At 44.7% G+C, this 26,051-nt stretch overlaps 1 protein-coding gene and 2 long non-coding RNA genes across 8 annotated transcripts in view; all 3 read left to right on the top strand.

Annotated features, from left to right (window-relative positions):
• Positions 1 to 2,104: 2,104 nt before the first annotated feature.
• The window catches only part of LOC129133849 (uncharacterized), a 43,194-nt gene continuing 19,247 nt past the window's right edge, over positions 2,105 to 26,051 (top strand). Inside the window, exons 1-13 of one of the 2 annotated variants that reach the window (XR_013185713.1) lie at positions 6,478 to 6,627; positions 6,711 to 6,791; positions 6,869 to 7,953; positions 8,054 to 8,081; positions 8,169 to 8,336; positions 8,420 to 8,500; positions 8,578 to 9,669; positions 9,748 to 9,775; positions 9,863 to 10,030; positions 10,114 to 10,194; positions 10,272 to 11,361; positions 11,440 to 11,467; positions 11,555 to 11,722. This is a non-coding gene — a long non-coding RNA (uncharacterized LOC129133849). Of the gene's footprint in view, positions 2,864 to 6,477; positions 6,628 to 6,710; positions 6,792 to 6,868; positions 7,954 to 8,053; positions 8,082 to 8,168; positions 8,337 to 8,419; positions 8,501 to 8,577; positions 9,670 to 9,747; positions 9,776 to 9,862; positions 10,031 to 10,113; positions 10,195 to 10,271; positions 11,362 to 11,439; positions 11,468 to 11,554; positions 11,723 to 26,051 lie in introns of those variants that run through there. The other variant, XR_013185718.1, reaches the window with a different exon arrangement.
• LOC143696292 (uncharacterized) lies at positions 3,097 to 4,937 on the top strand. Of its 2 annotated transcripts, none has more exons than XR_013185730.1 (5): positions 3,097 to 3,235; positions 3,319 to 3,399; positions 3,477 to 4,559; positions 4,660 to 4,687; positions 4,775 to 4,937. It is a non-coding gene; the product is annotated as an uncharacterized LOC143696292 (long non-coding RNA). The 2 variants fall into 2 exon arrangements; XR_013185731.1 differs by having other exon boundaries at positions 3,477 to 4,581.
• On the top strand, positions 11,754 to 23,321 carry LOC143696282 (uncharacterized). Of its 4 annotated transcripts, XM_077192261.1 has the most exons (10): positions 11,754 to 11,886; positions 11,964 to 12,063; positions 12,995 to 13,033; positions 13,132 to 13,173; positions 13,270 to 13,313; positions 13,414 to 13,457; positions 13,539 to 13,579; positions 13,661 to 15,127; positions 15,725 to 16,230; positions 21,866 to 23,321. In XM_077192261.1, coding segments are annotated over exons 2-8 (444 nt in total). In that variant the 5' UTR covers positions 11,754 to 11,886; positions 11,964 to 12,061; the 3' UTR covers positions 13,893 to 15,127; positions 15,725 to 16,230; positions 21,866 to 23,321. The 4 variants fall into 4 exon arrangements, with proteins under 4 accessions (XP_077048376.1, XP_077048379.1, XP_077048378.1 ...); XM_077192264.1 differs by lacking the exons at positions 11,754 to 11,886; positions 11,964 to 12,063 and having other exon boundaries at positions 12,080 to 13,033; positions 13,661 to 13,778; positions 15,034 to 15,127; XM_077192263.1 differs by lacking the exons at positions 11,754 to 11,886; positions 11,964 to 12,063 and having other exon boundaries at positions 12,080 to 13,033; positions 15,725 to 16,035; positions 16,125 to 16,230; positions 22,101 to 23,321.

Raw genomic sequence — 26,051 nt, 5'->3', positions numbered from 1 at the left:
CACCCCTCGTGTGCCCAGCTGTTTTCAGAGGGTTACCCAGGCACACCCGCACAGGGAGCCGCTAGTCCAGAGGGGCTAACAGGGGCATCCCAAGGGTCCCTCCAGGAACTACGGTCGGAGCATCCAGCACAGACTAGGGAGCAGCCGGACCCACCTCGGCACGGAGCATCACTTTGAGAAAATGCCAAGGGAAGAGCCCTTTTGCCAAGGGGCAGCATCTGAGCAGGCCAGGCAGCATGTGGGGTTCCAGGAGAGGGCTTTCAACTTTCCCCTTTTACTGTGCCAGTCCCTCCCCAGGGCCCCCAGACCCTCCACAGCACTCCCAGAAAGGAGAGGGGTTATTAGGAGAAAAAGGGTTTAGAAAAAAGGGAAAAAGCTTCCTTTTCCTTTATTTTTTGTGTTCAAACTGGGAGGGACTCTGCTTCCCCTGCAATTTTAGTGGTCTCAGTTGAAAGAATCCCTGCCTTTTCTATGCTGTTCGGGGTGTTAATTGACAGGGAGTCCTCATTTTCGATTATTTTCCAGTTTAAATAGAAGGGGAAAACCTTGACAATGTTTCTTACGGGTTTGAATTTAGGGTAGCCACCCCCATTTTGTTGTCCTGAGGCCTAAATTGAGGGAGAAGCCCAGCTGTACCCTCCATCTTAAGAGTTTGAACTGAGGGGAAAATCCCTCCTTTTTCATCACCGGAGAGATTTAAAGAGAGAGGAAAACCCCTCTTTTCCCAGTACTTAAGGAGAATAAATTAAAGGGCAGAAGCTATTTATTTGCTATTGTATTAGTTTCAGTAGAGGTAACTGCCCCATTTCCTCTGCTTAAGGGGTGCACTGGAAGGAAGCTCTGCTTTTTTCAGCATTTTAAGGGTTTAAAACTACATTTCAGGGCCCTTCTTTCTGTGCCATAGCACCAAGTATCTCAGAGCAGGGTGAGCCTGGCATGCACTTAACCCTTACACTGCCTGGGAAGCTTTTATTTTCCTTATTTTTACTTATAATGTAGATAGGCCTAATTAGAGGTCCCAAGGAGACTTAGACAATTCATATCATAAGCATTCTTCTCCACTGGACTTAGTCACACGTGAAGTACTACTTAGTAGCCACTAAGGAATAATTATGTGAGTTAACATCAAATGAGCCAGTTTATCTAGTTATGCTGCCTAAACAGAAAGTTTTATTTCTTACCAGTTTCCTGCCCTTTTACTCCAAGTAGTTGCTGCAAAAAAAGAAAACACTGTTATTTTTCAGAAGAGTTTCCTTCTATAACAAGCTCTTTTCTCCCCTTGAACTTGAGTCAGAGGAGCCAAACAGCCTCAGCTGTTCTGAGGGTTTTTATACCCGGTGGGATTGGCCCCCTCCCTTTTCCTGGGTGCCATGGGAACGAGAGGCGGGCACCATCAGGGGTATATTAACCCCAGCCTTTGCTCAGGGCCTTCATTCCCCCTCTGGGATGTGCTGGGATCACAGCTCTCCTCTCATTTCAGGTAAGAGGCTCTTTCAGCTTATCTCAGCTTGTTTTCAGCAGGTGTTTCTGGGCATCTAAAGCAACAGAGGCTTTGAAGATACTGTGAAGAAAACAGCATGGAATACAGGGAGTATTTAAGTTCCCAGCTTTGGGTTTAGGGGTGGTAAAGTGCATTTGTAATTTCTGGTTTTGTTCTTATTTTGCTTTGTATTTTTTTTAGGAGGAGTGCAGCTTCCAGAGACTCCAGGTTGTGTCAATTACAACACTTTTTTCAGCAGATTCATCGTGTCACAAGAGGGATCTGCCCAGGGTCCAAGGTGATGTTTGAGATTGAGGCTTCAGGTGAGTTGAGGATTGTGACTAGGAGAGGGAGGCTGAGCAGGTATCCAGTTAGGAGTCATTGTTGGGGGGGTGGTTTTGAAGGCAGCAGGGTGAGAAAGGGTGTTTATTTGAGCCCCCCACCCAAGGCCTTTTAGAAGCCGAGCAGAGGCATTCACACATCTTACAGCACACAAGGTCACCCACTGCACTCACAGGAATGCCATTTCACTTTGCCTTTCTCTAACCCAGGTGCCACTCACAATAATGGGCACAGCCTTGGAATCAGGATGAAGCTGGAGCCTGAAGGAGCCAGGCACACTCAGGAGAGGGCAAGTATCTGACTCGCTGGGATTTGGCCCACATAAGTCTGTACTCATACTTTGGTTTTGTTTTTCTTTATTGTAGCTGACCGAGAGGCTAACAGGCCATCACGGGGCCCTCCGAGGCAGGCTCATTTCAGGTGCAACGTGGATCCTCATCACCGATCATCCAAAAGATAAGTCAGGGCCACGGCCTGGAGATGGGATGATGGGAGAGTAGTGGGTTGGGAGTTCCTGGGACAGATTTAAAAATTAGCAGAGGGAAAAGCAATCTTCTCCAAGGGGCCTCTTAGGACAGCTAAAGGGAGAGGCTCTACTTTTGATGGCAGCTTTCAGGCGGGCAGCGCAGAGCAGTTCCGGTCCACGTCGTGTTGTCCGGCGTACCGTGTTACCTAGTGTGTCTTTGGGGTCCCTTTTGCCTTTTCCCCTCGAGACCCTCACCACAAGCATGCTGTGTTGTGTTTGTTGTCCCCCTGTTTGTCACGTTCCGTGTCACGGGTGTCTGCACGTATTTGTGCCGGAGCTGCTCTGCCCTGCCCTGCCGCATAGCCTGCTGCAACAGGACAAGTCCCAGGGACTTGCAGTTTGTGGGGCGTTGCCAGACTCTAGATGATATTCCTAGATAGACAGGAGATGTTTGGAGCTGTGAAGTTATCCTGCAGCCCTTTGACTTTTGTCCTCACTTTCTTTCAGACGCAGAAGGATAAAATCCAGGGCAAAATCCATCCATCCATCCCGAGTGAGGAGGTTCCCCTGAGCAGGTCAGTCACCGTTTGTCTCTGCAGAGAGAGTGTAAAGTGTGACTCTGTTACAGCTCTGTTCTTTTTCTTTTTAGGATGTAAAGCTGGATATCAGCAGTCAAGGTGAGGTGGGCAAGGTGAGCATTGAGTAGCGTCCAGAAGCAGTTGTTATTGCTCCAGTCTCACTTTGCGGTGCGGCTCTAAGCATCCGTTTCTGCACTTTAGGCAATCCACTCGGAGTACACCGAGCCCCAGTCACCAACCGGCCGACGCACCGGGTGCGCCGCTCTCCCGAGCCCTGCGGAAGAATCACAGGACTTGTCGATGAAGCCTCTGCCTTTTCTGTTTAAAGGTGTCACCAGGGTAGCCTTGGGCACCGGCCGAGGAGTCACGGTGAGTCGGGGAAGTAGAGAGGAGGAGCGAGGGTCCGCTCAGGTTTCAGCCATGCCAAATCACCTCATCTCCTTTTAACCCAGGCTTACCCCGTGACGATGGCATCAGCCTCGGAGCGCGGCCGAAGGGTGCGGCCCCAGGAGCCAGGCATTCTTGGGAAAACGGTGAGTGGCAGAATTGTTGGGTTTTGGTCAGTGTGCTGCAGAGATCATGCATTGATATTTGCATTTCTTTCATGTAGCTGACTAAGAAACAACAGGAAGTTGTTGAACAACAGTGCCAGCAGGAACTTCCCAGATGTTGAGGCTGCCTTCTTTTGCACCTGACACGGACCTGCATCCCCAGATGTCTGAGAGATAAGTAGAGGGCTACAACCCAGAGTGGGGATGAAAGCGGGGCGCTGGGTAGGGACCCACTGGGAGGGGTTTTGGAGTCCCCTTTGGAGATGGGGGCGTCCATGAAGCGGCCCCTTAGGTCCCATAAAAGGAAAGCCTGACTTTTCATCACAGTGCTGAGGTGAGCAGGGCAGAGCAGTCCCGGTGTGTATCGTGTCACTTGTCTTTTGTGTATTATGTGTTGTTTGCATATGTCATGTCTTTTACTTTAGGCCTTTGAGGGGCCTGTCAGAAACCCTGGCATCATTGTTAGCATCTGTGATCTCTGCGTTCCTCGGCCTGGCACCGATGCCATAGAACTTTGGACTCGGGAGCTCAGACAGGCATCAGACTCTCTTGTCTCTTTAGCAGCATCCGGTCAGGTGTCTTTGCAGGTCTTGTTCTGAGCTGTGTGGACAGCTGTGCCCCGCCAGGATCCATTATGGCGGACTAGGACATGAAAGAACGTGAGGGCAGGCAGAGGCTTCTGGCCGTAGGATTCTCGGGCATCCATCTTTGCAGTTCTTGGAATAAATCATTTGGTTAGCATCTTCTTCCTCCAGGTTTCTCTGAGCCTCATCAGCTCACCATCGGTCTCCCCTCGGTCATCTCCTTTTGCATTCTCTCAGTCCTCGCAGCCATTTTCCTTGCCAGGAGCTTTCTGTCCGTGTTGTGTCCCCGTTGTCTGTCACGTCCTGTCCTGTGTCACGGGTGTGTGCGCACACATTTGTGCCGGAGCTGCTCTGCCCTGCCCCATAGCCTGGTGCAATAGGAGAAGTCCCGGGGACTTGGAGTTTGTAATGTGGGGTGTAGTTGGACTCTAGGTGGGATTTGTAGATGGACACAGGATATCTGGAGCTCTTAAGTTATCCTGCAACAGCTTGACTCTTGTCCTGACATTTTTTTCAGATTCAGATGGATTAAATGTGTGCCAGAGGGCCCCATCCCGGGTGAGTGGTTTCCCCCGAGCAGGTGAGGCACCATTTGTCTGTGCAGCAGAAGTGTATGTGGTGACTCTGTTACAGCTCTGTTCTTTGTCTTTCTTTTTAGGAAGTAAATCTGGATACCAGCAGTCAAGGTGAGCAGTGGAGAGAAGTAGCTGTTACTGCTCCAGTCTCAGTTTCTGGTGCTGCTCTAAGCTTCCATTCTCTTTTTTGTGGTCTAGGCAATCCACTCGGAGCCTGCCAAGCCCCCGTCACCAGCCGGCCGATGCACCGGGTTCCCTGCACGTGTGAGCCCTGTGGATGCGTTACAGGATCTGGTGAGGAAGCCCTGAACTTTTCCATTTAACGGTGCCATCCAGGTGGCCTAGGGCAGCTGCCAAGGAGTTGTGGTGAGTCGGGGAAGTAGGGAGGAGGAGCGAGGGTCCCCTCAGGTTTCAGCCATGCCAAATCACCGCATCTCCTCCCAGGCACCCCCTGGGATGACGGCCTCTGTCTCCGAGCGTGCCCCAAGCGTGCGGCCCGAGCAGCCGAGCGTTCTTAGGAGCATGGTGAGTAGCAGACTTGTGGGGTTTTGGCCGATGGGCTGCCAAGATTGGGCACTGATGTTTGGTTTTCTTTAATACAGCTGTGTGAGAGACACCAGCCCGGTGCCAGCAGGAGCTCCCCAGCTGACGAGGTGGCCTTTCTTCGCACCCGAGACCGGCATCCCCAGCTGTGCGAGAGATAAGTAGAGGGCCACGACCCACAGGGGGGATGAAAGCAGGGGGCTGGTTTGGGAATTACTGGGAGGGGTTTTTGAGTCCCCTTTGGAGGTGGGGGGATGTCCCTGAAGCGGCCCCTTAGGCCCCATAAAAGGAAAGCCTGACTTTGGATCTCAGTGCTGAGGTGCACAGGGCAGAGCAGTCCCGGTGTGTATCGTGTCAGTTGTCTTTTGTGTATTATGTGTTGTTTCGATATGTCATGTCCTTTACCTTAGCCCTTTGTGGGGCCTGTCAGAAACCCTGGCATCACTGTTAGCATCTGTGATCTCTGCATTCCTCGGCCTGGCAGCCAGGCCATAGAACTTTGGACTCAGGAGCTCAGACAGGCATCAGACTCTCTTGTCTCTTTAGAAGCATCCGGTCAGGTGTCTTTGCAGGTCTTGTTCTGAGCTGTGTGGACAGCTGTGCCCCGCCAGGATCCATTATGGCGGACTAGGACTTGAAAGAACGTGAGGGCAGGTAGAGGCTTCTGGCTGTAGGATTCTCAGGCATCCATCTTTGCAGTTCTTGGAATAAATCATTCGGTTAGCATCTTCTTCCTCCAGGTTTCTCTGAGCCTCCTCAGCTCACCATCAGTCTCACCTCGGTCATCCCCTTTTGCATTCTCTCAGTCCTCGCAGCCATTTTCCTTGCCAGGAGCTTTCTGTCCGTGTTGTGTCCCCGTTGTCTGTCACGTCCTGTCCTGTGTCACGGGTGTGTGCACACATTTGTGCCGGAGCTGCTCTGCCCTGCCCCATAGCCTGGTGCAATAGGAGAAGTCCCGGGGACTTGGAGTTTGTAATGTGGGGTGTAGTTGGACTCTAGGTGGGATTTGTAGATGGACACAGGATATCTAGAGCTCTTAAGTTATCCTGCAACAGTTTGACTCTTGTCCTAACTTTTTTTTCAGATTCAGATGGATTAAATGTGTGCCAGAGGGCCCCATCCCGGGTGAGTGGTTTCCCCCGAGCAGGTGAGGCACCATTTGTCTGTGCAGCAGAAGTGTATGTGGTGACTCTGTTACAGCTCTGTTCTTTGTCTTTCTTTTTAGGAAGGAAATCTGGATACCAGCAGTCAAGGTGAGCAGTGGAGAGAAGTAGCTGTTACTGCTCCAGTCTCAGTTTCTGGTGCTGCTCTAAGCTTCCATTCTCTTTTTTGTGGTCTAGGCAATCCACTCGGAGCCTGCCAAGCTCCCGTCACCAGCCGGCCGATGCACCGGGTTCCCTGCACGTGTGAGCCCTGTGGATGCGTTACAGGATCTGGTGAGGAAGCCCTGAACTTTTCCATTTAACGGTGCCATCCAGGTGGCCTAGGGCAGCTGCCAAGGAGTTGTGGTGAGTCGGGGAAGTAGAGAGGAGGAGCGAGGGTCCGCTCAGGTTTCAGCAATGCCACATGACCTCATCTCCTTTTAACCCAGGCTTACCCCGTGACGATGGCATCAGCCTCGGAGCGCGGCCGAAGGGTGCGGCCCCAGGAGCCAGGCATTCTTGGGAAAACGGTGAGTGGCAGAATTGTTGGGTTTTGGTCAGTGTGCTGCAGAGATCATGCATTGATATTTGCATTTCTTTCATGTAGCTGACTAAGAAACAACAGGAAGTTGTTGAACAACAGTGCCAGCAGGAACTTCCCAGATGTTGAGGCTGCCTTCTTTTGCACCTGACACGGACCTGCATCCCCAGATGTCTGAGAGATAAGTAGAGGGCTACAACCCAGAGAGGGGATGAAAGCGGGGCGCTGGGTAGGGACCCACTGGGAGGGGTTTTGGAGTCCCCTTTGGAGATGGGGGCGTCCATGAAGTGGCCCCTTAGGTCCCATAAAAGGAAAGCCTGACTTTTCATCACAGTGCTGAGATGCGCAGGGCAGAGCAGTCCCGGTGTGTATCGTGTCACTTGTCTTTTGTGTATTATGTGTTGTTTGCATATGTCATGTCTTTTACTTTAGGCCTTTGAGGGGCCTGTCAGAAACCCTGGCATCATTGTTAGCATCTATGATCTCTGCGTTCCTCGGCCTGGCACCGATGCCATAGAACTTTGGACTCAGGAGCTCAGACAGGCATCAGACTCTCTTGTCTCTTTAGCAGCATCCGGTCAGGTGTCTTTGCAGGTCTTGTTCTGAGCTGTGTGGACAGCTCTGCCCCGCCAGGATCCATTATGGCGGACTAGGACATGAAAGAACGTGAGGGCAGGCAGAGGCTTCTGGCCGTAGGATTCTCGGGCATCCATCTTTGCAGTTCTTGGAATAAATCATTCAGTTAGCATCTTCTTCCTCCAGGTTTCTCTGAGCCTCATCAGCTCACCATCGGTCTCCCCTCGGTCATCTCCTTTTGCATTCTCTCAGTCCTCGCAGCCCTTTTCCTTGCCAGGAGCTTTCTGTCCGTGTTGTGTCCCCGTTGTCTGTCACGTCCTGTCTGTCCTGTGTCACGGGTGTGTGCACACATTTGTGCCGGAGCTGCTCTGCCCTGCCCCATAGCCTGGTGCAATAGGAGAAGTCCCGGGGACTTGGAGTTTGTAATGTGGGGTGTAGTTGGACTCTAGGTGGGATTTGTAGATGGACACAGGATATCTGGAGCTCTTAAGTTATCCTGCAACAGCTTGACTCTTGTCCTGACATTTTTTTCAGATTCAGATGGATTAAATGTGTGCCAGAGGGCCCCATCCCGGGTGAGTGGTTTCCCCCGAGCAGGTGAGGCACCATTTGTCTGTGCAGCAGAAGTGTATGTGGTGACTCTGTTACAGCTCTGTTCTTTGTCTTTCTTTTTAGGAAGGAAATCTGGATACCAGCAGTCAAGGTGAGCAGTGGAGAGAAGTAGCTGTTACTGCTCCAGTCTCAGTTTCTGGTGCTGCTCTAAGCTGCCATTCTCTTTTTTGTGGTCTAGGCAATCCACTCGGAGCCTGCCAAGCCCCCGTCACCAGCCGGCCGATGCACCGGGTTCCCTGCACGTGTGAGCCCTGTGGATGCGTTACAGGATCTGGTGAGGAAGCCCTGAACTTTTCCATTTAACGGTGCCATCCAGGTGGCCTTGGGCAGCTGCCAAGGAGTTGTGGTGAGTCGGGGAAGTAGGGAGGAGGAGCGAGGGTCCCCTCAGGTTTCAGCCATGCCGAATCACCTCATCTCCTCTTACCCCAGGCACCCCCCGTGACGACGGCCTCTGTCTCCGAGCGTGCCCCAAGCGTGCGGCCCGAGCAGCCGAGCGTTCTTAGGAGCAGGGTGAGTAGCAGACTTGTGGGGTTTTGGCCGATGGGCTGCCAAGATCGGGCACTGATGTTTGGTTTTCTTTAATACAGCTGTGTGGGAGACACCAGCCCAGTGCCAGCAGGCGCTTCCCAGCCGGCGAGGTGGCCTTTCTTCACACCTGAGACGGCATCCCCAGCTGTGCGAGAGATAAGTAGAGGGCCACGACCCACAGAGGGGATGAAAGCAGGGGGCTGGTTTGGGAATTACAGGGAGGGGTTTTTGAGTCCACTTAGGAGTTGGGGGGTGTCCTTGAAGCAGCCCCTTAGGCCCCATAAAAGCAAAGTCTCACTTTGGATCTCAGTGCTGAGGTGCACAGGGCAGAGCAGTCCCGGTGTGTATCTTGTCACTTGTCTTTTGTGTATTATGTGATGTTTTGATATGTCATGTTCTTTACCTTAGCCCTTTGTGGGGCCTGTCAGAAACCCTGGCATCATTGTTAGCATCTGTGATCTCTGCATTCCTCGGCCTGGCACCGATGCCATAGAACTTTGGACTCAGGAGCTCAGACAGGCATCAGACTCTCTTGTCTCTTTAGCAGCATCCGGTCAGGTGTCTTTTCAGGTCTTGTTCTGAGCTGTGTGGACAGCTGTGCCCCGCCAGGATCCATTATGGCGGACTAGGACTTGAAAGAACGTGAGGGCAGGTAGAGGCTTCTGGCCATAGGATTCTCGGGCATCCATCTTTGCAGTTCTTGGAATAAATCATTCGGTTAGCATCTTCTTCCTCCAGGTTTCTCTGAGCCTCATCAGCTCACCATCAGTCTCCCCTCGGTCATATCATTTGGCATCTTCTCAGTCCTTGCAGTCATCCTTCTTGCCCAGAGATTTCTGTCCGTGTTGTGTCCCCGTTGTCTGTCACGTCCTGTCTGTCCTGTGTCACGGATGTGTGCACACACATTTGTGCCGGAGCTGCTCTGCCCTGCCCCATAGCCTGGTGCAATAGGAGAAGTCCCGGGGACTTGGAGTTTGTAATGTGGGGTGTAGTTGGACTCTAGGTGGGATTTGTAGATGGACACAGGATATCTGGAGCTCTTAAGTTATCCTGCAACAGCTTGACTCTTGTCCTGACATTTTTTTCAGATTCAGATGGATTAAATGTGTGCCAGAGGGCCCCATCCCGGGTGAGTGGTTTCCCCCAAGCAGGTGAGGCACCATTTGTCTGTGCAGCAGAAGTGTATGCGGTGACTCTGTTACAGCTCTGTTCTTTGTCTTTCTTTTTAGGAATTAAGTCTGGATACCAGCAATCAAGGTGAGCAGTGGAGAGAAGTAGCTGTTACTGCTCCAGTCTCAGTTTCTGGTGCTGCTCTAAGCTTCCATTCTCTTTTTTGTGGTCTAGGCAATCCACTCGGAGCCTGCCAAGCCCCCGTCACCAGCCGGCCGATGCACCGGGTTCCCTGCACGTGTGAGCCCTGTGGATGCATTACAGGACCTGGTGAGGAAGCCCTGAACTTTTCCATTTAAAGGTGCCATCCAGGTGGCCTTGGGCAGCTGCCAAGGAGTTGTGGTGAGTCGGGGAAGTAGGGAGGAGGAGCGAGGGTCCCCTCAGGTTTCAGCCGTGCCAAATCACCTCATCTCCTCTTACCCCAGGCACCCCCTGGGATGACGGCCTCGGTCCCCGAGCGTGCCCGAAGCGTGCGGCCCGAGCAGCCGAGCGTTCTTAGGAGCATGGTGAGTAGCAGACTTGTGGGGTTTTGGCCGATGGGCTGCCAACATCAGGCACTGATGTTTGGTTTTCTTTAATACAGCTGTCCGAGAGACACCAGCCCGGTGCCAGCAGGAGCTTCCCAGCTGACGAGGCGGCCTTTCTTCACACCTGAGATCGGCATCCCCAGCTGTGCGAGAGATAAGTAGAGGGCCACGACCCACAGAGGGGATGAAAGCAGGGTGCTGGTTTGGGAATTACTGGGAGGGGTTTTTGAGTCCACTTTGGAGGTGGGGGGGTGTCCATGAAGCGGTCCCTTAGGCCCCATAAAAGCAAAGCGTGACTTTGGGTCCCAGTGCTGAGGTGCGCAGGGCAGAGCAGTCCCGGTGTGTATCTTGTCACTTGTCTTTTGTGTACTATGTGTTGTTTCGATATGTCATGTTCTTTACCTTAGGCCTTTGTGGGGCCTGTCAGAAACCCTGGCATCATTGTTAGCATCTGTGATCTCTGCATTCCTCGGCCTGGCACCGATGCCATAGAACTTTGGACTCAGGAGCTCAGACAGGCATCAGACTCTCTTGTCTCTTTAGCAGCATCCGGTCAGGTGTCTTTTCAGGTCTTGTTCTGAGCTGTGTGTACAGCTCTGTCCCGCCAGGATCCATTATGGCGGACTAGGACTTGAAAGAACGTGAGGGCAGGCAGAGGCTTCTGGCCGTGGGATTCTCAGGCATCCATCTTTGCAGTTCTTGGAATAAATCATTCGGTTAGCATCTTCTTCCTCCAGGTTTCTCTGAGCCTCATCAGCTCACCATTGGTCTCCCCTCGGTCATCTCCTTTTGCATTCTCTCAGTCCTTGCAGCCATTTTCCTTGCCAGGAGCTTTCTGTCCATGTTGTGTGCCTGTTGTCTGTCACGTCCTGTCCTGTGTCACGGGTGTCTGCACACACATTTGTGCCGGAGCTGCTCTGCCCTGCCGCGTAGCCTGGTGCAATAGGAGAAGTCCCGGGGACTTGGAGTTTGTAATGTGGGGTGTAGTTGGACTCTAGGTGGGATTTGTAGATGGACACAGGATATCTGGAGCTCTTAAGTTATCCTGCAACAGCTTGACTCCTGTCCTAACTTTTTTTTCAGATTCAGATGGATTAAATGTGTGCCAGAGGGCCCCATCCCGGGTGAGTGGTTTCCCCCAAGCAGGTGAGGCACCATTTGTCTGTGCAGCAGAAGTGTATGTGGTGACTCTGTTACAGCTCTGTTCTTTGTCTTTCTTTTTAGGAATTAAGTCTGGATACCAGCAATCAAGGTGTGCAGTGGAGAGAAGTAGTTGTTATTGCTCTGGTCTCAGTTTCCGGTGCTGCTCTAAGCTTCCATTCTCTTTTTTGCGCTTTAGGCAATCCACTCGGAGCCTGCCAAGCCCCCGTCACCAGCCGGCCGATGCACCGGGTTCCCTGCACGTGCGAGCCCTGTGGATGCGTTACAGGACCTGGTGAGGAACCCCTGAACTCTTCTATTTAAAGGTGCCCTCCGGGTGGCCTTGGGCACCTGCCAAGGAGTTGTGGTGAGTAGGGGAAGTAGGGAGGAGGAGCGAGGGTCCCCTCAGGTTTCAGCCATGCCAAATCACCTCATCTCCTCTTAACCCGGGCACCCCCTGGGACGACGGCCTCGGTCTCCGAGCGTGCCTGAAGCGTGCAGCCCGAGCAGCTGAGCGTTCTTAGGAGCAGGGTGAGTAGCAGACTTGTGGGGTTTTGGCCGATGGGCTGCCAAGATCGGGCACTGATGTTTGGTTTTCTTTAATACAGCTGTCCGAGAGACACCAGCCCGGTGCCAGCAGGAGCTCCCCAGCTGACGAGGTGGCCTTTCTTCGCACCCGAGACCGGCATCCCCAGCTGTGCGAGAGATAAGTAGAGGACCACGACCCACAGAGGGGATAAAAGCAGGGGGCTGGTTTGGGAATTACAGGGAGGGGTTTTTGAGTCCCCTTTGGAGGTGGGGGGTGTCCATGAAGTGGCCCCTTAGGCCCCATAAAAGCAAAGCCTGACTTTGGATCACAGTGCTGAGGTGCACAGGGCAGAGCAGTCCCGGTGTGTATCGTGTCACTTGTCTTTTGTGTATTATGTGTTGTTTCGATATGTCATGTCCTTTACCTTAGGCCTTTGTGGGGCCTGTCAGAAACCCTGGCATCATTGTTAGCATCTGTGATCTCTGCATTCCTCGGCCTGGCAGCCAGGCCATAGAACTTTTGACTCGGGATCTCAGACAGGCATCAGACTCTCTTGTCTCCTTAGCAGCATCCGGTCAGGTGTCTTTTCAGGTCTTGTTCTGAGCTGTGTGGACAGCTGTGCCCCGCCAGGATCCATTATGGCGGACTAGGACTTGAAAGAACGTGAGGGCAGGTAGAGGCTGCTGGCCGTGGGATTCTCAGGCATCCATCTTTGCAGTTCTTGGAATAAATCATTCGGTTAGCATCTTCTTCCTCCAGGTTTCTCTGAGCCTCATCAGCTCACCATTGGTCTCCCCTCGGTCATCTCCTTTTGCATTCTCTCAGTCCTTGCAGCCATTTTCCTTGCCAGGAGCTTTCTGTCCGTGTTGTGTCCCCGTTGTCTGTCATGTCCTGTCTGTCCTGTGTCACGGGTGTCAGCACACACATTTGTGCCGGAGCTGCTCTGCCCTGCCGCATAGCCCGGTGCAATAGGACAAGTCCCGGGGACTTGGAGTTTGTAATGTGGGGTGTAGTTGGACTCTAGGTGGGATGTGTAGATGGACAGAAGATATCTGGAACTCTTAAGTTATCCTGCAGCCCTTTGACTTTTGTCCTAACTTTCTTTCAGATGCAGAAGGATAAAATCCAGGGCAGAGCCCCCCATCCCAGGTGAGGGGATTGCCCCGAGCAGGTCAGTCACTGTTTGTCTCTGCAGAGGAAGCATAAATGGTGGCTGTTACAGCATTGTTCTTTGTCTCTCTTTTTAGGAGGTCAAGGCTGAGAGCAGCAGTCAAGGCTGAGTGGGCAAGGTGAGCATTGAGTAGCGTACAGAAGCAGTTGTTATTGCTGAGGTCTCAGTTTCTGGTGCAGCTCTAAGCATCTCCTCTTGTTTTTTTTTATTGTAGGTGGTCCACTTGCCATCTATCCTGGCTGAGCATGCCCATGCCAGGTGGGTGAGAGCTTAAGGTATCAGTGTGGCATCCTTGTCTGATTTGGGAGGTTGTGTTTTCACAGTATCTCAGCAAATTTTCTGCTTTGTTTCTTTGCAGGTGCTGTCACTGCCCTAGGCATGCCCCGGAACAGAGGAGGGCAGGTGAGTCGGAGTTTAGGCAGGCTGACTCATAGGTGAGTGTTATGCAGCAGCATGTTAAGCGTGTCCCTTTTCTTTTCGCAGGTATGTTCCGGGCAGCCTCTGGAGTCAAATCAAGATTTGAGGTGAGCCAGGGCAGTGCTGCGGAGGAGTCCCAAGGATTACTCTCTTTCAGGGCAATAGTCACCTTTTCTGTTTTGTCTTAGCTACCCAGAGGAGCCTCATAGCCAAAGCTTGGAAACGGCAGCACCGAAGCACACACGGAGAGCATCTCCACGTCCACGTCCGACCGAGGATGGATTTTGTCCGCTCCTCTTCCAAAAGCTAAGTGTCGGGGCCAGTGGTTGGGAGCAGGGGAATAGCCTTTACTCTCACAGGAGGCAATCAGATGTCAGCTTAGGGGACAGGTCTGTAGCGGGGCGGGCTCTCTGGAAGTAAAGGGAGAGGGTTTCCCCTCAGCCTCGCCTGAGCCTTTGCCGGGCAGGGCAGTTCCAACCCATCTCCACATTTTCGCGTACTTCGCGTCGTCCGCCTCCCTCGGCCCGACGTCGTCACGGATCTTTCCCCCGAGGAGCTCGCCTTCAGGTCCGGAGCTACGGCCACGGTCACCCGGCAGTCGGCTTCCTTCTCTAGGCTCGCCGAGCCTCTCGAGCATCCTCTTAACTGCTGTGGCACTAACTTCTTTTAACGAGTTACATTTCATCATCACGTGCTCTCGTCATAGGGCTTTCTTTCCTTTGGTATCATCAGCCTCTGGCTCATCTTGCACTAGGAATCTCAGGTCCCTAAGGGGACAGTGCCAGGCAGTTGCCACTTGTCTCTGTGTTATGTTGTCCGTGTCTGTGTTATGTAGTCTGTGTCCATTGTCTTACGTGTCATAGGCCTTTGTTACGTGTCAACGCTTTGTGGGCACTATTCCGTGCCACATCGCTCGTATTCTACTCATGTTCCTTTCCGGATATCCCTTATTCCGGCATCTTTGCATTTTTACTCTTTGAGACAGGAATGTCTCAAAGGGACAAGATGTTCTCATCCATCTTCCTTCTCTCTACCAGCTTTGTAGTGCCTTTTTTTCCACGCCATTCTCTTGGACTTCTGGAGGATACGTCTTACGCCCTCCTCACGTGACTGCAGCAGTTCTATAGGTTCCATCTTCTCAAAGGGTATAGGGCTCAAGAATTAGTATCTTCCAGAGAGTTACCTCAAGTCTTGGCTTATACTGTATGTGCTTACATTGTTTGTACCTATGCTGGCTTATACTGTATGTACTTATATTGTGTGTACCTATGTTGGCTTATACTGTATGTACTTACTTACATTGTGTGTACCTATGTTGGCTTACACTGTATGTACTTACACTCCATGTACACTTGCACTGTATGTGTCGGCTTATATCGTTGTACCACTTATGGTCGGAGCTGCCCTGCCCTGGCACGTAGTCACAGTTAGGTAGAACAGTTATAAAAACTTTCCTGTTCATCTGTCTTTTATGGGATTTTGGGTAGAAAATTTATTGGTCCAGAGTGGGGACAAGTCCTAGCTGTCAGCCACTCGTTGACCGCTTCCTGTCGTCCCACAGGTCCCCGAGGCTACTGATTTCCCCAGAATCTACCATTTGATGTCGAGGAGCGGCAGCCAGAAGAAGCGTGGAAGCACGTTCTTCAGCGTCTCGAGTAAGAGCCGCAGGGAACGTTTAAATGGGAGGAGTGCGTGAGCGTGTGTGAGAGCACGTGTCTGTGTCTGTCTGTGTCTGCTCGTCTCTGCGTGTGTGAGCGCATGCTGACTGGATTTAACCGTGTGTGTGACTGTTGCTTTTCAGGTTTTTCAACTCATTTGTAAATTTAGAGTAAAAAATCCCTAGCCAGGTTTCCCCCCGGCTGGGTTTTTTTTTTCTTTTTTTTTTCCCCCCCGGCTGGGTTTTTTTTTCCCGGGTCCCGGTCGGTCTGCGAGGCGACGTTCCTCGCCAAAGTTTGGGCACGGACCGGCCAGGGACCGGGTATTTCGTCAGGCAGGAGGATTTTTTGGAGGCTCCTGGGAACCACGTTCCCGAGGAGCAATGATTGCTGGGGTGTAATTTAGCAGTTGTGATGAGAGGGATGGTGAGTTTGTGTGTCATGTGAAGGGGGTGTTAATGGTAGATGAGTGTTGTTTTTTGTGTGCTTTTGTTGTTTTGGGTGTCCTGTAACAATAAATCCACATGTAATGAAAATAGAAAAAGGTTATCATCTTGTGTTAATATGTGTGGTGTGTTGTATTGCTCTGTATTGCAGGGTGAGCACAGGGTGAACTCTCTCCTCCTTGCTGTGACACCTGGGCTGGCAGGGATGACACAGTGACCTCTGCCAGCTGATGCTGCCTGTGCCATCACCTGGCACTGACGTGTTTGATGAAAATCCTTTCGCTGGGTTTTTTCTCCTGAGAAGCCTCAGAACAGAAATGGAACCAATAACAATCTGCTGGCTGTGGAGTGTGGGCTGGAGATGGTTTAGCAACAGGGGCATCTTGGGTTGTTCTCCTGTGCATTGTTTCTACTTGATGACCAATCATGGTCCAGCTGCATCGAGGCTGTGAGCAGTCCCAGGTTTTTATTATTCATTCCTTTCCAGCTTTCTGATGTCTCCTTGCTCTTTTAGTATAGTTCTAATATCTCATTTTCTTTTAATATAATAGAGATCATACAATAATATTTCAGCCTTCTGAAAGGTGGAGTCAAGATTCTCGTCTCTTCCCTCGTCCTGGGGACCCTCAAACACCACCACAATCAGCGGCCGAGCGGGTTTGTGTGAGCCTCTCAGTAACACTTGGGCAGACACTCTCTGTGCCCCGAGGGTGCTGAGGGGCACCTGGGCTGGGGGCAGACACTCTCTGTGCCCCGAGGGTACTGAGGGCACCTGGGCTGGGGGCAGACACTCTCTGTGCCCCAAGGGTGCTGAGGGCACCTGGGCTGGGGGGAGACACTCTCTGTGTGTGCCCTGAGGGTACTGAGGGCACCTGGGCTGGGGGAAGACACTCTCTGTGCCCCGAGGGTACTGAGGGCACCTGGGCTGGGGGCAGACACTCTCTGTGCCCCGAGGGTACTGAGGGCACCTGGGCTGGGGGCAGACACTCTCTGTGCCCCGAGGGTACTGAGGGCACCTGGGCTGGGGGAGACACTCTCTGTGCCCCGAGGGTGCTGAGGGCACCTGGGCTGGGGGCCTTTGCAGCACAAGAGACACCAGAGACATCGGTAGATGATAAAGGGCCGACTCTTAGCAGGGGTTAATCCAAGGTTTTATTAGGAGCTCCAAAGGAGCTCCTGCACCTCAGGGGCCTGCTGCCCACAGCCCCGGGAGATGTGCCAAGGTTACATTTAAAGGGAGATGGAAACCGAAAGTAGATAACATCCTACCAACCATTAAGTGACCCTAAGGGATGGATGCTGGGGGATAGACATATAGGAGAGTGTATGGGGCAAGGCTTGGGGGGCTGACTCCCAGCCTCTGGCTGATCACTCGACGACTTGGACTGAAACTTCTGGATGGAGGGGATGGGAGGCTGAGTGATTGACAGAGAGCCAGGGTGGGGGTTTGGGGATGATCTCATCCCGGGAGAGGGATAACACAGGTAAAGGGAGGAGGGTACAGTTTGGGATAAACCATTTGGGAAAAATATGGGGATACAAAACAAAATTACTTCAAAGTATTACAAAGTATAAAAATGCACTACAGCAGGGTTGGGCAGCACCAAATAGAATAGAATAAAATGCTTTAAAAAGAGAAAAATTAAAAATAAAATTAAATAAAATTAAAATAACAAAATTAATTAAAAATAAATAAAAAACAGAAACTCTATAGTGCTGTAAAGTGCCGTAAAAGTTCCATAAAAGGTAGTGCCGTAATGCAAGACCCTCAAACACCACCACAAACACCAGCTTAAATTGGTCTGGGCAGCACCAAATAAAATAAAATAAAAAGCTTTAAAAATAGAAAAATTAAAAATAAAAATTTAATAAAAACAAAATTAAAAAAAAAATGCTTTAAAAAGAGAAAAATTAAAAATAAAAATAAAAATTAAAAAAAAATTTAAAAAAGCATTTAAAATAGAAAAATTAAAAATTAAATAAAAAAATTTAAAAAATAAAATAAATGCTTTAAAAAGGGAAAATTAAAAATAGAAATAAATAAAAATAAAAATTAAAAAAGTAAAAAAAAAGCTTTCAAAAAATAAAAATGAAAAAAAAATTAAATAAAAATAAAAGTAATCAATAAAATAGAAAGCTTTGAAAAGAGAAAAATTAAAAATAAAAATTAAAGAAAAAATAAAATTTAAAAAATAAATGCTTTAAAAATAGAAAAATTGAGAATAAAAATAAATAAACAATAAAATTTAAAAAATCAAAAAGCTTTGAAAATAGAAAAATTAAAAATAAAAATTAAATAAAAAACAAAATTAAAAAAATAAATGCTTTAAAAATAGAAAAATTAAAAATAAAAATTAAATAAAAACAAAATTAAAAAATAAATGCTTTAAAATCAGAAAAATTAAGAATAAAAATAAATTAAAAAGAAAATTAAAAAAATAAAATAAAAAGCCTTAAAAATAGAAAAATTAAAAATTCAATAAAAAACAACCACAACAAAAGCTTTAAAAATAGAAAAATTAAAAATAAAAATTAAATAAAAAATAAAATCAATAAAATAAAATAAATAGCTTTAAAAATAGAAAAATTAAAAATAAATAAAAAAATTAAAAAAACAAAATAAAAAGTTTTAAAAATAGAAAAATTAAAAATAAATAAAAAATAAAATTAAAAAAACAACATAAAAAGTTTTAAAAATAGAAAAATTAAGAATAAAAATTAAATAAAAAACAAAAATAAAAAAATAAAATAAATGCTTTAAAAATAGTAAAAATAAAAATAAAAAATAAAATAAAAAGCTTTAAAAATAGAAAAATCAAAAAATAAAAATAAATAAAAACTAAAATTAACAAAAATGTAAAATAACAATAAAAAAAATTTTAAAAACAATTAAATAAAAAATAAAATTAAAAAATAAATGCTTCAAAAATAGAAAAATAAAAATAAAAAATAGAAAACAAAATTGAAAAAATAAAAGTAAATAAAAAAAATTAGCAAAAATTTAAAATAACAAAAAAAATTTAAAAACAATTAAATAAAAAATAAAATTAATAAAATAAATGCTTTAAAAATAGAAAAATAAAAATAAGAAATAGAAAACAAAATTGAAAAAATAAAATAATTGCTTTAAAAATAGAAAAATTAAAAATAAAAAGAAAAAGCTCTTAAAATAGAAAAATTAAAAAAATTAAAAAATAAAAAAAAAAAAAAAAAAAAAAATAAAATAAAATTAAAATTGCTTTAAAAATAGAAAAATTAAAAAAAATTAAAAACTTAAAAAAATCTTTAAAAACAGAAAAATTAAAAATTAAATAAAAAAATTTAAAAAAATTCATTTTTATTTTTAATTTATTTAGAAAAAAAAATTAAAAAAAAGCTTTAAAAATAGAAAAATAAAAAAATAAAAATAAATAAAACCCAAAATTAACAAAATAAAAATAATTAAAAATACATGAAAAAAAAAAAAAAACACTGTAAAGTGCTATAAAGTACCATAAAAGTTCCATAAAAGGTCGTGCTGTAAAGTGCGACTGTCGTAAAACTGTCGTAAAAGGTTTCGAAAACTGTCGTAAAAGGTGCCGTAAAGTGCGACTGTCGTAAAACTGTCGTAAAAGGTGCCGTAAAGCGCGACTGTCGTAAAAGGTGCCGTAAAGCGCGACTGTCGCAAAACTGTCGTAAAATGTGCCGTAAAGCGCGACTGTCGTAAACGGGGCCGTAAAGCGCGACTGTCGCAAAACTGTCGTAAAAGGTGCCGTAAAGCGCGACTGTCGTAAAAGGTGCCGTAAAGCGCGACTGTCGTAAAACTGTCGTAAAAGGTGCCGTAAAGTGCGACTGTCGCAAAAGGGGCCGTAAAGCGCGACTGTCGCAAAAGGGGCCGTAAAGCGCGACTGTCGCAAAACTGTCGTAAAAGGTGCCGTAAAGCGCGACTGTCGTAAAACGTTTGCACCTTTTACGACAGTCGCGCTTTACGGCACCTTTTACGACAGTTTTGCGACAGTCGCGCTTTACGGCGCCTTTTACGACAGTCGCGCTTTACGGCGCCTTTTACGACAGTTTTACGACAGTCGCGCTTTACGGCACCTTTTACGACACTTTTACGACAGTCGCGCTTTACAAAATTACCTTTTATGGTACTTTACAGCACTTTACGGATTTTATTTTGTTTTTTATTAATTTTTAATTAATTTTATTTTTTAAATTTTTTAAATTTTTTTTTATTTTTAATTTTTTTAATTTTAAAACTTTTTATTTTATTTTTATCTTTTATTTTTAGTTTTAATTTTTTTATTTTTAAAGCTTTTTTCTTTATTGTTTTAATTTTATTTTTATTTTTTAGTTTCAATTTTTCTACTTTTAAAGCATTTTTTTATTTTTTAATTTTATATTTTATTTAATTTTTAGTTTTGCTTTATCTATTTTTAAAGCATTTATTTTATTTTTTTATTTTTTATTTAATTTTTAGTTTTGATTTTTTTATTTTTAAAGCATTTATTCTTTTTTTTACTTTTAATTTAATTTTTTTTTTTATTTTTCTATTTTTTTATTTTTTATTTTTTATTTAATTTTTATTTTTAATTTTTTTATTTTTAAAGCATTTATTTTATTTTTTTAATTTTATTTTTTATTTCGTTTTTAGTTTTCATTTTTTAGTTCGAAACTATTGATTTTATTTTTTTAATTTTATTTTTTATTTCATTTTTATTTTTGCTTTATCTATTTTTAAAGCATTTATTTTATTTTTAATTTTTTATTTAATTTTTAGTTTTGATTTTTCTATTTTTAAAGCATTTATTTTATTTTTTAGTTTTTATTTAATTTTTATTTTTAATTTTTCTATTTTTTTCTTTATTGTTTTAATTTTATTTTTTATTTAATTTTTATTTTTAATTTTTTTATTTTTAAAGCATTTATTTTTTATATTTTATTTTTTATTTTATTTTTAGATTAAATTTTTTATTTTTAAACTATTTTATTTTTTAATTTTATTTTTATTTAATTTTTAGTTTTGATTTTTTTGTTTTTAAAGCATTTGTTTTAATTTTATTTTTTATTTAATTTTTTTTTTTGATCTATTTTTTCTTTATTGTTTTAATTTTATTTTTTATTTAATTTTTATTTTTAATTTTTTTATTTTTAAAGCATTTATTTTTTTATTTTTTATTTTATTTTTAGGTTAAATTTTTTATTTTTAAACTATTTTATTTTTTAAATTTTATTTATATTCCATTTTTATTTGTTGCTTTTTCTATTTTTAAAGAATTTATTTTATTTTTTTAATTTTATTTTTTATTTAATTTTTAGTTTTGATTTTTTTGTTTTTAAAGCATTTGTTTTAATTTTATTTTTTATTTAATTTTTATTTTTGATCTTTCTATTTTTAAAACTTTCTTTTTTTATTTAATTTTTAGTTTAAATTTTTTTATTTTTAAAGCATTTATTTTTTTATTTTATTTTTTATTTCATTTTTAGTTTAAATTTTTCATTTTTAAACTATTTTATTTTTTTTATTTTATTTTTTATTTCATTTTTATTTTTTGCTTTTTCTATTTTTAAAGCATTTATTTTATTTTTTAAATTTTATTTTTTATTTAATTTTTAGTTTTGATTTTTTTATTTTTAAAGCATTTGTTTTAATTTTTTAATTTAATTTTTATTTTTGATCTTTCTATTTTTAAAACTTTATTTTAGTTTTTATTTAATTTTTAGTCTTAATATTTTTATTTTTAAAACATTCATTTTATTTTTTAATTTTATTTTTTATTTATTTTTAGTTTTGATTTTTCTAAAGCATTTATTTTATTTTTTAATTTTTTTTAGTTTTTAGTTTTAATGTTTCTATTTTTAAAGCTTTTTATTTTTTAAATGTTCTATTTTATTTAATTGTTTTTTTATTTTCCCATTTTTAGTGCATTTATTTTATTTTTTTAATTTTATTTTTTATTTAATTTTAATTTTTAATTTTTCTATTTATAAAGCCTTTTATTTTATTTTATTTGGTTCTGTCCAGACCAACTCAAGCTGGTGATTGTGGTGGTGTTTGAGGGTCTTGCAGTTACCCCAATTAATAGGTAGAGATGATGTTGTGAGGCCACAGTGTTACAGGTAGGGGTTAAACAGTTTTTTAGGGTCTTTCAGGTGATTTTTCAGGGATTTTTAGGGATATTTTAGGGCTTTTTTTGCAGGAGTTTTTTAGGAATTCTCTGGAAATGTTTAGGATACCTTTAGGGCTTTTTCAGGGCTTTAAAAATAATATTTAGGGTGTTTTAATGACTGTCTTACCGGGGCGCCCCAGCCACCCAAGCCACCCCGTACCGGTGCTGCGGCGCTCCAGCCCAGCCTCCCGTCAGCGCCGCCCGTGGTCGCTTCCCCTCTCCTGCCGCCGCCGCTGCATGGCGGGCCGAGCCGCACCTTCCCCACCGCACCCTCCCGCTTCAGACCTGCTGGATGGCGTGGCTCCGCCACCTCCTGCAACCACGGGCGTCCCGGCGTTCCCTTCCACTGCCGCAGCCGCAGCCCCGTTCCCGCAGCTCCGCCGCCTCCTGCACCCCCTGGCCCGCCCGCCGCCATGATGACTGCCTGCGCTGCAGTAGTGACGGAACCCACGCATGCGCAGTTGCTACAACCCCAGCACCTGTGATATCACTCCATGCCACCTCATCGAACCACAGCGCTGCTTCCGGGATCAGCTGCACGCATGCGCAGTTCTATCTCCACGGCCCCGCCGCCACCCCCCACTGCTTTCGCCGCAGCTTTGGTGCAGCCCGGTCCCGGTTCCGTGCTGCTGCGTGCCGCTGTCCGGCCACAGCCGGCATCCCTGTGCCCTGTCACGCCACTTCTGCCGCCACTGCGTCTATACATGGCACCACAGCAGGCGAAAACTGCAGCACCTTGCATGTATCCTTCCGCGTCTCTCCTTCTGCCGGGCACCGAGAGATCCCTCCGCAGCGCGTAACCCTGAGCAACCGATACCTGGTGTGCCTCCGCGTTTTCGCCTTCCACACTCCTAGCACCCAGTGGGACTGCTTTGTGTCACGATTTGTCTGCACAGCCACATCCATGCACACAAACCGGGCGACGAGGAGGAGGAGGAGGAGGTTGGAATATGACAGCTGCTTTAATAAATACAGGACAGACAGAGAATTATTTTGCCCCTGCAAATGCCAGCCCTTTGATCCCAACATAAAAGAATTTCAAAAAATAACTGTTCCCAAATAGCTCCAGAGTCCCCTCAGTGTTTGGGACAGATTTCTCGACCCAAAATTAGACAGTAAACCCTGAAAATTCGCCAGCATTAATGCCAAAATTAGAAAACTCACAAAAATCTTTTGATAATTTTCACCTAACAGACTGGTGTGAAAAACGCCAATCACTTGCTTTTAAAATTTTTGAAAGTTTAATAGTAATAAAATGGTTATAAAAATAGTCATACAATTAGAGTAATAATAATTTGGACAATTTGAATTAGGACAATATGAGACAACAAAAACAAAGAGTTACGGACGTCCGGGTACCTTTTTCTGGGCAGCACGGGCCCGAAAAAGGACCCCCGTTAACAAAGGATTAACCCTTAAAAGCAATAGCCTGTTGCATAGTCATACACTTCATACATGGTGCATAAATTCCATTCAAATACAGGATTCTATCTGGTCATCATCCACTTCTTCCTTCTAATCCTAACAGCACCTTGGAGGCAGGAAGAAGTTTGTTTCTTCTGATAAGAGGGCAATAAATTCTTTTTCTCTGAAAGATCCAGGTGTCCTGTGGCCGCTATCTCGCTGCAAGTCCTTTCTTTAAAAAAAGTATTTTACATAGCATCGTTTCTATTTTAACAGTTTTTGTAACCTAAAACTATATTTAACACACTACTTAAGAGAATTAATACAGCATTACTTTCTAACACAACACATATAATATTCATTTTAATGTTTCAAAAAAGCCAATCATAAAATACCTGCATTTTTCACAATCCCCACTCTTATTCTTTGTAAATCCTTTGGCTTGAGCAACATTTCTTATCTACTTGCATCTTCTGGACTATGCGGGCAAAATAGAACAGGGGATTACACAAGGAAGAAATATAAAAATAGTTGCAACACATAAAATGAAAGATCTTAATTTCTTCTAATACATTACCCTACCAGCTAGGTTTTAACATTGTTTTCTAATTTTTGGACCGGTACCTTGGTTGTTATATGCATATATATTTTTTTCTTCTTTGATTTCTTTTGCTTTTTCTAGAATCACTTTTCTGTGGTCATCAATTTTCAACAATTTGATATATTAAACTTTCTACAAACACCCCCTTCTTTGGCCAATAAATAGTGTAAAGCCAACCTATTCTGATACCCTACAGTTTTTGTTTGGCTTAGCTGACTTTATATTAACTCCAATGCCTGGGCAGCTCCATTTGCTATCATTTCTATAACTGCTTGGAGTCTTGTAATACGACTCAATAGATAATTTGGGGTCAATACAGAGTTAAGTTGCTGTGCTGGTTTTACCTTTTCGTTTATTTGTTTTTTTACCAAATCTCGAACCGTATCTTCAAGATTAAATGTAAAACAAATCCATCTCTCTCCTTTTGGACATTCAATTCCAAATCTATTACCACTTTTTCCTAAGTTTCTTGTAATCCAATAACTTACTCCATTTTGCCTACAGGTTCTTAATTTGGATGGGTTATAACAGTGGCTGTTGACATAGGTATGTGTAATTAAAGAGGAACTTTGGTTTCTTTCCACGTGATGCTTTCTGTAGCATTTGTGACACGATCTTGCTGGTATCCCGAAAGGGAAAAGAGAACAAATGAGTGCCAGAAACAGGAATAACAGAGGTCCAGTATGGCTTATACTCCCATCTCCCAGGCCTGTGAGGTTGCAACCCACAGCAGGTGTATTTGATCTTCTCCGTGGCGAAATACAGAGGCCAATCTGGTCTTGCCCTCTATTTCCTTGTCACTTTCTCTTAAATAATTTCCAGGCAAATTGGTTTGGACACCCTTTAACTGTGGTCTCTTACCGTTCTTCAGGTATCTCTCATTCACCAGGCACTGATAATTCCCATCCACAAAGCTAAGTTATTACGTTAACACTTTTTGCAATAAGAGCAAAAATGTTGTGAACTTCCATACTAATTATTCTCACAATTCAAGCATTTACTTATAACCCAGCTAGCATGTCCACTATTGGAATGAATCAAATAAAGTTTACTGATGGAAATGGTAATTCCCCTTCTCCCCTGTACAATTCTCAGGCTAAGGTCAGAACACAAAAACAGGCTTGATCCTTCTATCTGGAGTATTCCTCCCCTAAGGACATGTTTTATTCAGGCAAGACCAGAATAAAACCAGGCAGTGCTTGAAACCAGTGGCATAAGCGTTGTCTTAATTCTTAATTCTGTGTTGTTCTTTGTACATTTCTTGGATCATTTGCCTTTTTCGAAACTATTACCACTCAGTCCCCATTGGAAAGTCAGTTTGGCATCACTTGTTTAAATGCGATAGTCCATTCCTCAGGTTCCTTCACAAGTCCTTTGATTCTGCTGGCATGAATTCACCCTCTTTCTGTGATTCTGATTGTTGCTTCAGTAGTACCTGGAAAGGACTTCTTAATAGCATAGTAATAAAAGAAAGATAATACTGCATTAACTTTTACCATTCACTTTTCTTCCAAACTTTTTGGGTTTAGATAAAAGCTTTTTCCACAGCAGTCTCTTCTTCTTCTTTTTCTTCTATCCAGCTGTGCTAATAGCTGCAGAGGCAAATTCTTCTTTTTGTGAGTTACAGTTAGTTAAATAAGAAAAACTAGACCAATTTTAACATGAGATGTATCACATCTATTGCTTTTTACTTTTTGGGCAGCATTTAATTGTTTTAGCCTTACAAACCCATTCTTCAGGAAAAAAAACCAAAAACCAAAAAACTTCTTTTTAACAGCAAACAAAACACACAAAAGAAAAGACCAAAAACCTTCTTACTTAAGAAAAACAAACTACTTTGTGAGGTTTGGAGAGTCAGCAATCTCTGCTTTGATTTTATCTTTTAGTGCTAGCCCCCCTCCCGCTCTTTTCACGGCCTTGCTGTCAATGCCGTGCTGCCACTTGGCTGCAGGGCCGGAGCAGGGGAGAACAGCCACGGGCACGGGGACCCTGGGGGCAGCCTTGGGTCCCTTTTGCCCTCTCTCTCTCTTCTTCTCTCTCTTTCTCTTTCCTTCTCTCTCTCGGCCCACTTACTGGGGCCGACACTGCCATCCTCGACTCGGGACCCCGGCAGTCTGGGAGCCCCCCCGGCAGTTCCGCCACGGAGCCAGCGCGCTCCTGCCTGGCAAACCCGTGTGTCCCCTGCTGCCAGCACCGCCGCCGGGTCACCTCCATGGATCGGTGCCTGCCGCAGCCCCCGAGACCCCGCCGCTCGTAGGGAGCGGGCAGACACCTCCCAACCTTGACAACCCCAAACCTGGCGTCCCCAGGTGCTCCTGACA

Source organism: Agelaius phoeniceus, chromosome 32, assembly GCF_051311805.1.
Source record: "Agelaius phoeniceus isolate bAgePho1 chromosome 32, bAgePho1.hap1, whole genome shotgun sequence".
In the NCBI taxonomy this organism is placed as follows: domain Eukaryota; kingdom Metazoa; phylum Chordata; class Aves; order Passeriformes; family Icteridae; genus Agelaius; species Agelaius phoeniceus.
This window is presented reverse-complemented; position numbering and strand designations above follow the sequence as displayed.